General features: G+C 36.6%; 1 protein-coding gene across 1 annotated transcript in view; it reads right to left on the reverse strand.

The window, feature by feature from the left end:
* Window positions 1-5,714, reverse strand: part of LOC108766231 (AF4/FMR2 family member 4) — a 62,090-nt gene extending 56,376 nt beyond the window's left edge. Inside the window, exon 1 of the mRNA XM_018515394.1 lies at window positions 5,532-5,714. Coding sequence (XP_018370896.1) covers window positions 5,532-5,714 — 183 coding nt within the window. The remainder of the gene's footprint in view (window positions 1-5,531) is intronic.
* Between the last annotated feature and the right edge of the window lie 4,930 nt (window positions 5,715-10,644).

A 10,644-nucleotide genomic window follows, 5' to 3' on the forward strand; every position in this document is an offset into this window, starting at 1 on the left:
CCGGGGCGCACATAGAAAGATAATAATTGGAGCGTAACTGAATACATACACACACACACACACACATCTCCCCTTGTGGTCCACTCGCGTGCGTTGAATTTTTCAGAACAGGGTCAAATTATCCTGCCAAGTCATATTGATTTGTCTCGACGCGCATCTGCCCGCACGTTTTCTCCGGTCCTTACTCGAGAGAGTATACTATATTACCGTGGAGGTCTTTGTGCAAACCCCTCGTCGGCTCAAAGCGCAGTATTTGCCTTGATTCAATTCGAGAGCCATCGTAAGAGCTCAATCGCTAAGTGTGCGTTTAAACCCTCTCTCTCGGTTCTACTGCGGCGGCAGTGGCGACGACCGTGGACGTCTAATCGTCCGGAATGGATTCTGATCGTCCTCGTAAAAGTGCTGAATTAATGAGCGCTTCGACGGTGCAGTCACGAAAAGCGCCGATCGAATGAAAGAGCGCGCGTTCCATCGTTTTCACCCTTTCGCGAGTGCCGCTCTTTGAGATCTTTGTGAAAACAAATTAATTCGCCCGGCTGAAGATTATCCTATACCGCGATATGGCTTGCTGCATTAATGACGTCGGGTACAGGTAAATTGCGTACCCATACCCATTTCATTCATCAAAGCTTCATTGTACTTAAATAGCTAATAAATTTAAGATTTCTCACGATCTTTAACATATATATTAACTGCCGGTTAATGATGCTATCAAAATTTAAAAAAAAAGAAAACTTTCTCTCACTAAGCAAAAAAATAGTTCTTATAATTATTATAATTTAATTATAATAATTTATAGTCATTTTCGGTATCAACTATATATTTTTTATAGAACTATAAATACGATTACTGTTATTAATATTATAGCATAATAACTATAATTATAAAAATGGAACACTTAATCATAACTTTTTTATTTTATCATGCAATTTTATTTTATAGTATAACTAAAAATTTTCATTAGTTTCAAAAATTTCTACTATTATAAAATTCTTAGATAGTAAACTACAGTAATAGCACATTTGGCCAACAGAAAAAAATACGATAAAATAATCGTTTCATTAATGTACACATCTGTGTAGGAATACTTAAATATCAACGAATGATTATCGAACATACACAACTCGGGTGAGTATTTCATCTTTGTACAAAAAACGATTTTCTCAAGTGGACCTCTCGAAAGTTACGGAATTAACAAGCATCGTGAGACTTCAAAAAATACAAGGAGAGACGATCATCGCATCTTTCTGGCCAAAACTGAATTCATTTGATTTAAATTCCGCTCGTTAAGCGATTCTCGGCTACTGTTATGCGTTAATAATAACCACTTTCTGGTTTTCGCAATACAATCAATTTGTCACAAGAGCCGCCACCAAAATTGCACAGCTCGATTAGTTCGATATCAAAGCTAACCGGCCCCACAACTAATTACGGTGAAATCGAATTATGGAAGGAACGTTTTATAGAGAAAGTGGGATCAATTAAAGCGCAATATTTTTCTTCGGTTTTGCATTTGTTCTTCACAGAGAGCGTGTTCATTTTACTAAAGCAAGATAAATTCTCAATAAATTCTCGATAACAAATCTTAAACATGCTAAATTAATCAATGAAAAAATGAAGTTCAAAAAAATAAAAACCAACTATATACATAATAGTTTAAAATTATTATATATTTCTTCTTTTCGTTTCTCAGCTTCTATTACTTATTGTTAGCTTTCGCATAAACGGTAAATATAATCATTTATTCATTTAACACTTTATACATTTTCTGGTTTCTATTATTATCTAATTAGAATAAATATGGTAAACACACTCTCTTTCTCAGAAGCAAAATAATCTTTTCTAGTGGTAAAAGAAATCAGTTTACTTAAAAGATCTTACAACTTCTTCAGTTCGTTTCGTACAACGAACTCATACAGCGAACAATTAATTCGGACTGACGCAAACGAGGCTATCACATAGAAATCACATCACAGGCGAATACATGAAAAATAATGCGTTTCCGCAGAGTCGCGCGAAAAAGGTAGCCGCAGAGTATACATACAGTATATACCGCGCGTTTTCGTTCGTAAATTACAGCGGAAATAAAAGTAACCAGGAGGGGTCGCCGGCACGCGTGCCGTGCTCCGTAACTTATGAATTCCGCGTAATTAGGTGGGCAAACAGCGGCAGCAGCTGCGCGCGTGGATTTTGCCCGCACGCGAGACGAGGAAGGCGAGAAGACGGAGTTGGCGGGAAAGACATGGAATATAGAGAAGGGACGGGAGAAGAGCAGAGGGTCGGAGGCAGAGAATAAAGCGGGTGAAACGACAGGGGCGGACGGCGGATGCGCGGGAGCGAAGTGGAAAAAGTCCATGCGGGGGTGGACCCTGCCCCCCTCCCCCCAGGTAGCTATAGCGGGAGAGGCGATGGAGTAGGTGTAGTCGACGCGGATGGGTGGCGGGGCGGGCGAAAAGAGGGTTCAAACTACCTCGGTTCATTTCCATAAATACTGCCGTAGTGACTGTCTGCACACCCAGCGCGGGTGACCGTTCCACGGCGCGATGCGGGTAGAAGTAGATAGAGGACGAGCGAATAGCCTAGGAGAGACGAGACCCACCGCGCGAGAATCGTCAAGACATCTTAAAATCTAATTTACTTTAGTAATAAATCTTTGTTATCTGTGGATATCAAAGGAGCAATGATGGTAACCCAATCCCTTGATCGAGTTAAATAACGTTTTATTAGTTTTAACTTCTAACGTGTGTGTGTCAAAATGTAAATCAATTTATTTCTGTGGTTAGTTTCAAAGTAAACAATGTCTATATTAATATGTATGTGCACTTAGTAAATGAACTAAATTTAAGCTTTTAATGTATACATTTTCTTGAGTTAAATTGTTTAACTCCATTGTTTTATTTAAATTAACGGTATATTGAGTAAGAACAGTGGCAACCTATAAAATGATTAAAAATAACTCAAATTGAGTATAATTCGACGTTATGAATTTAACAGTGATCGATAAATGAGTCTGTTTTCAACGACAGAACCAAACGGTAAAGTAGATCAGTAAAAATCGAAGGTATAATCAACTCATTAATTTAAGTTTTAACGTTATTTCTCTACTAATTAAAATTGGAAAGATCAAATGCAGCATTAACGAAATTGAAACAATTACAGGAATTCCTGACGCGACACTTTCAACTATAGAGATCGCACTATTTTTCCCATCGTGCTCTCTCGGTTTGCACTTGTTTAGCGTTACGGCACGTCGTTGCGTGCCACGACGACAGTGGAAGATGTATTAAAAACAGGAATGAGGGAAGATGGGAGATGGAGGGAGCGCGGGGGCGGACAGCGAGCAGAAGCCGAGGCGGAAAAGAGCCGCCTGTTAAATTATCCTTCCCCGCAATTATCACGTTCCGTCTCGTCTCCTCCAGCCCACTTCGTATTCCACTCTCGAATGTTCTTGAGCTTCCTTTCCTTTTTTTTTTACACCGCCGTCTCTCCTCCCCTTTCTCCCAACAACCCCCCGCGTTCTACCGCGGCTCTTCAGACATCTCGAACCGCGGAGCTCTTTCCTCGCGGTAAAATCAGAATCGTTATAAATATCGCCTTTGAACGCGTTTCCCTCCATCTTTTCCCTTTTTCTTCTTCCGCCAATTAATTGCAACATTTAAAAAGCACGATCCCACAGCATGATGCTAATCGCTCCGCGTTTTGCCAACCACTCGCATTTAAATTTACAATACCTAGCTTGATACCTTACAATAACGTGTCATGTTTATAAGAGATATAATTAAAGAAAGAAATATAATTTATAAGAAATAAATAGTATGTGTATTAATTTCATACATATCATTTTAATTGATTATAAAAACTCTCTATAAAATTTCCATAAATAACGTACGAAACATATCTATTTATTGAATATATAACATTTCATTAATTCATTTATGTGAATTCTGCCATGACGCAATGCCAATAATCATACCAGTAATGTAATATGAAAGTAACGATCGTGGATTTTCAGAGACGGCTTCATAACTGTGCAGCTTGAAGAGATTAAATTACGGTAGATTTTCTACCGGTTACTCCAGATTTTAATTTTAATAATACGCTAACGGTTTATCACAGGAAATACGAGTCGCACTCGTAACTTTGCATAATTTCACTCGAGGAACGGGAACACAATTTTCTCTTCTACGTTCAGTCGCCGTCTTAAATGTCCTTTCTCCATAATGAGTAAAAAATAACGAATAATAGCGGCAACTATAACTCACTGTGCAATTTCAACAAAATTTATATTTTAAGTAATTGTTTCAGAAAACAGAGAAATCAAGACAAAATGATAACTTGAGAATAAGACGACGAGAATTCGTACCATATTATGCTTAAATGTCGTTAGGCTTAAATGTTGATAATTGTCAATAAATGATTTACTTGCCTACAATTCAAGTCATATGCAAGAAATATCAAATATTCATTTGTAAAGTAGTAGATCAGTAAAAATCGAAGGTACAATCAACTCATTTATTTAAGTTTTAACGTTATTTCTCTACTAATTAAAATTGGAATGTAAAGGAAACATTGAAAGTAAAAGTGCGTTATCTTAAATTAATTAACAATAATGATAGAATAAAAAATTAAAAAAATAAAATTGCGATAGAACGTACTAGAGAGAAAATATATATATATTGTAAAATACGGGATATCTAAATATACAAAAATCATCACGTCTTCTCTGGTCGATGTCGCATCGACATCAACTATAATATTCACTCATCTTCGTTATATCAAGCTTGGTGAAGATTAATTCCAATTACACGCGCTACTCTGAAATTCAAGTGAAGGCTGAGATCGGGTTGCGCAGTATACTACAGTCAACAGCAATAGGAGATATTTACGATACGAGTAACGTGTTGTGATGCCGTGACGTAAATCGAGGATGTGCACATGGTAACCGAAAGATAACGAACTATTAAGTTACTAACAATGCTTTTTTCTAAAACCAACAAAGTGCACAGAACAAAGACGTACAAATAAATAAAATTACAGCGGGCAGGAGATTGCATTTAAAAATTTCAAGAGAGCCGCGCGAAAATTGGAAAGAATAAGAGATAGAAAAGGAGGGGAAAAAGCGCGAGAGCGAAAAGAGAAGGTAAGCTCCACAATTCGAGGCGGCGTTTAAAATTGCGGAAGTAACAACGACCTAAATGTATTCGATATACAAACGACCAATAAATAACAATTCGCACCTCCTAGGATAATTTGAATCTCAGGCGGAGGAATAACGAATAGTAATTCGAGCCGCGCCAGAAAGAGAAGGAGTAACGCGCAATAATTCAAATCCCGGGCAATTTTTCTCAAGCGAAGCGGGGTAGGGTATGCCTGGCTATTTGTAATAAGGCAAGTAGAGATGAAGAAGGTCAGGAGGAAGAGAGAAGGGCGTGGGAGGGCACGCGTGCGTACGAGAGAGAGAGAGAGAGAGAGAGAGAGAGAGAAAGCGAGAGAGCGAAGGAGTGAGGAAGATACGGTGCGCGGGTATATACCCCAGGGGTGTGATAGTCGTACGATGTATGGTTATTGGGCGGCTGGCGGCATCGATTCTCACGACGAGGGAGCCACAGATCACCCGGAAACTGAAACTCCCGCCGTACCGCCACTCCTGCATCTCCTCCACGTTCTACACCCGCTGCCGTCGCCTCCTTCACTTCGTTCGTACGTATAACCATCCTCGCTGCGCTTCCATACGATGGCTAAATACTTTATTAGGAAGTTATACGATTTTCCCTCGACGCGCGAGCATCGTAATTTCGAAAATGCCAACCGAACTGTAAAAATTTACCTGAGTTACACGAGCCTTAGCAGTTAAAAAAATCATGCGAATAAATCGAAATTCATGAAATTTTTGTCAAATTAAATCTCCTGATAATGTATCATTTCGAAAAAAATTTAGACACCCTCTATATGCCCGTTACGTTGGATCCTATACTGAACACTGAAAAATAAATTTCTGCTGATTCCTCCGTTTTTCACCAAAATTACTATTTAATCCAACAAGACCATTTTTTTCAGTGAATGAATACTTGCTTTGAAATCAAAGCTTGGTCCATAGTTACGAAAGATAACATATACAGGGTGTTTGGAAAATAATAATAAATCTTTCGCAATTTTTAGCAATTAATATCTTGTTAATTATTGCGAAAATTGCAAAACGGTAGATGACTTTTCTACTCGGTTTAGTCCATTCTGCCCCTATGCGAAAGATTTATCATTATTTTCCAAACATCCTGCATATTCTCAATTCTCGAAATCGATTCATCAATTTCAAACATATTCTAACACAGTACATTTTCGCAGTATTCCGCATGTATCATGATACCCGACAAATAAAGCCCACGGTCCCTCTCTAATGCAGCTGTGTAATTTTCCACCGTTCCACGTACAATTTGGCGAAATCTAATCTAATATTGCACGCCGTAATACCGGGGATATCGAGCCAATTAGATGACAATACGTAATTATTGTGGCGTAATGTTCGTTGCTATTTGCACGATGAAAAGCGAAAAGACTATTTGCGGTCACGCCATGCGAATTTCATTCCGATAATCGCGTATACAGCATTTACCTATATAACCAGTAACTATAATCATCTTTTACATATATGAGATTCAATCGCGGAACGTGTGCTAATTTTTGTGAGAATATCATATATAATACATTAATACAATAATTTAACATCAAACATTTTGTACGATGTGGTATTTATATAATTTTCACCTTTAATATATGGTAAACATCAATATATGTGAATTTAACCATGGTTCAAAACTTATAGTATTAAATTCACACCATGTTGATATTTATGTCAACACGATGAGAATTTTATTTAACATTTACACCTATATTTTTTTTGGAGTGTAATTAATATCAAAATACTGCGCGCAAATATTGAAGCCAACGATAGAATTGCATTTTATAACAGAATCAACAATAGGAATTGCATTCCAGCAATATTTTCATATATTTATTAAATTATATCCAAAGACTGAACCGTTTCATCAACTCCACATTGCTTTCCTGCTAAAAATAAAAACTATTTTGAAGTAACCACAAAATAGGATATCGTAACAAATATATTTTGTAATTCAAATTGCAATATCTGTCGCACCACGCCATCCAAATCGTACGAATATATCAACAATCAACAGCGTCACGCTGCATTCCCAAGTTGCATTCGGTATAACAATCTCACCAAATTCCGAACTGACGCCTGGTAAACAACGGCACAACTCCCTCATGCGTTCGCGTAATTCTAGAGGACAATTTGCCGAAATCTAATCTAATATCATACTGCATAACGCCAGGGGGGATATGGGGTCAATTGCGCGGCAATATCTCCTCTAACCGTGTGTAGCGTTTGTCAACCTTCTCGTGTTTGCACATCTGCAAGTAATGCGAGTGCTTCGCTGATTCAAGGGGTTCGGTTGTAACATTGGGTGAATTAATGATCGACACAAAGTTCACGATCGCTCGATCGGTCGTTTCCCTGCCATCAAATTGATCCCGTCGCCTAATTGCACAAGGCGTCGTCAGACTGTCCCGGACCATCGCCTTAGACCGGAATCGGGAGGCAATTGGCCGCGACCTAACTTGTCCTAAATCAAACCTCGTTATTGGAATATTTCAGATCGATGCTGATCAATATTGGCATCCGAGGATCTATACCTAATCGACCTAATCGAAGGTAGTGCCGTCTTGTGTTAGATACGGCAAGATTGTCTCTGCCACGAACGAAGTCGTCGATTGATATTGCCATATTGAAAGTTATCGATTATTGATATTGAGTGAAAGGTGTATTAATTAATCGCGCGTTCCGTCTGCGGTAGATTGAATCGCCAGAAATCATAACGGCAGACTGGAAGAAGAGTATTTACCACTGATATACTGACTGACGATGATTTATCAAAGTTCAAAGAAGATTTCTCGAAAATAAAACACTCGAGATACACACGTACAAAGAGAATTACAAATGTGTATAAGAGAAGAACATAATATTCTGGGAAAAGTTAAACTATATTGAAAGAACAATTTTTCCTAAAGTATTTAAAAGTAAACACCTATTTGAAAATAATTGTGTTGGACCATCAAAATAATTATATAGAATGTTCAAGCTGATTGTTAGAATGTCGAAACTTTTTACAGCATTACTCATCGTGTTTGAAAATATTATATAATTGTTTTGATGGTCTAACAAAATTATATTTAGATCTATATCTAGCAAATATTTTAAATATTTCAGCAAACCGTTCTCTTCGTGTAAACATACGAGAACGGTATATTGACTATTGATTAAAATAAAATCCCAAATAAACTGCGATACTTAATAAAATTTAAAAAATACAGAACTTCGCAGTCGTTTTATCATGGATTTGTTATCGATTTATATTTGTATTGAAACAAATAGATTTGATCAGTTATTAGGCGTTTCATGGATTAACTTCACGTATGTTTGGCAAACATTAACTGTATATTCGATCGGTGACGTAATGTAATTCGGTGCAATTATAGTATCGTCGATACCAGCAGCACTCATTAGAACACGCTGTGTACCTGCCTTCATCAAATATATGTGCACATGGGGGAAGCGAATAATCAAGTATCTAATTACTAATTAATAAATAAATGGAATGATGCACGAAATATCGCGTAGTTGCCATCATATTTTACTGTACTAATATTTATTTACTCTGTTAGATATCAAAGGAGCAATAGCAATCCAATCTCTTGAATTAAAAAATATTTGTTGTTTGTAACTTTCATGTGTGTATCAAAACATAAATCAATCAATTTCTGTAGTTACTTTCAAAATAAACAACGTCCATATTAACGTATGCGCTTAGTAAATAAATTAAATTTCAATCAAATTTAATATATTTTTATAATCTTAATTATTAATATATTTTTCTTGAGTTAGACTGTTTATTATTTTAGTTAAATTTACAACATATATTTAGGAGTGGAGACGTAAAAATGATAAAAAATAATTCATATTGGGTACAGTTTGACGTTATAGAATTTAACAGTATACAGTATATATATATATATATAATGTTTAATATTGCAATTATATATTATCCGTTCGGTATCGTACTTACTTCGCGTCGTTTTCTTCATCTACATAACTGTCACTTACGTATCACTTTTAACATGATGAATATGCACGCTTACCTGCAACAGAAACATAACAAAATGTAGGTTAATATCTTATAAAGTATTACAGTATTATATTTAGTACACACAAGTATATATTTATTATAAATTAAGCTTGCTTAAGTGCATAAAATAATATTTCCTTTCGTTAAACATCGACATTAACTTTTACTCACTATTTCGTTATCTTGCCATAACTTTATTCGGTACCACTATGTATAAAATGGCAGAATAGTCTCGTTTGAAAGTCGAGAGGTAAGCCGTTCAGGGAAAAATTCTCGAAGGATTTTCCTTCTTTTCCCAGCTGTATAAAGGTTACTAACAGAATCGCTTAAAGCGGGTATGCAGAAGTTGCATGGCAACCGGATACTATACTTCGCGCGCAGTTCTATTTCGCAACATAGCAGCGATAACGGTGCTTGTGAAAGATATAGATATTATTAGTAATGTCATTATAACTATATATGCCCTGAATATTACTGAATATATACATATATTATCATAGAAGCAAAGTAAGGAAATAGCAAAATTAGTACTTTCATTGCTAACAATATCTGCAACAACAAAAAAGGTATAAAAAAAAATGTTTATTATCGCAAGATTGTTTTTGAAAGAATATCACACAAATTTAAACCCTCCCAATATTAACAAAATATTAAATATTTTATATATGTACATATATGTATAAAATTGAATCTGAAATTGTTAGTCAAAATAAGTTTGCATAATTAAAAATTGAATAGTACGTACAAAGAACCATTTTTCAATTTCATCTGTTTATAAAATATGTCAAAGTAAAAGCCATTCTTTTTATACAGTAAAGAGTCTTTGTGAAAAGAATAAATTTTGCATTGACATAAATTTTATAAATAGGTGAAACGTGAAATAAGTTCTCCATACACGCAATTCAATTAAAAAATTGAACATATTTCGACAAGACATTTAATTTTAAAAAGTGACAACAAATAGTGACTTTGTATGTATTAAATTTTCAGTAAAAAAAAATTGGTCCCAAATGACTGAAAGCAATGTAGAAAAGGTGATTCTCTGGAACTTCATCTTTATACTCTCACGAGTAAATGTCGCTTGCAAAATGTACTCAACGACCGTATCGACATTCTAATTCCCGAAATTCTGCAGAACGATATAAACGTAATGACGCGCGCAGACTCAGCTCCCGTGCTCCGCTATAAAAGTCGCGCGAGCTAGCGCGGAAGAATAAAGGAATCCTCCAAGGACTCTTCCAACTTTCCGCACGGCGCGCGTTAACAGATCGCATAAAGATTACTAATGGAATCCATACGAGCGTATAAAAGTTACCCCGAGTGTGCCGGGGCTGCGATGCTTCGCGGCAACGCTAGTGCCGCATTAGCGAGTTCGCGCGTATTCGACCCGCGATGGCCTTAGGTGGGAAAATACCAGGGGTTGGAAACCGGGGGGGGGGGGCCC

This window comes from Trachymyrmex cornetzi, unplaced genomic scaffold (assembly GCF_001594075.2).
Source record: "Trachymyrmex cornetzi isolate Tcor2-1 unplaced genomic scaffold, Tcor1.1 scaffold579, whole genome shotgun sequence".
Taxonomy (NCBI): domain Eukaryota; kingdom Metazoa; phylum Arthropoda; class Insecta; order Hymenoptera; family Formicidae; genus Trachymyrmex; species Trachymyrmex cornetzi.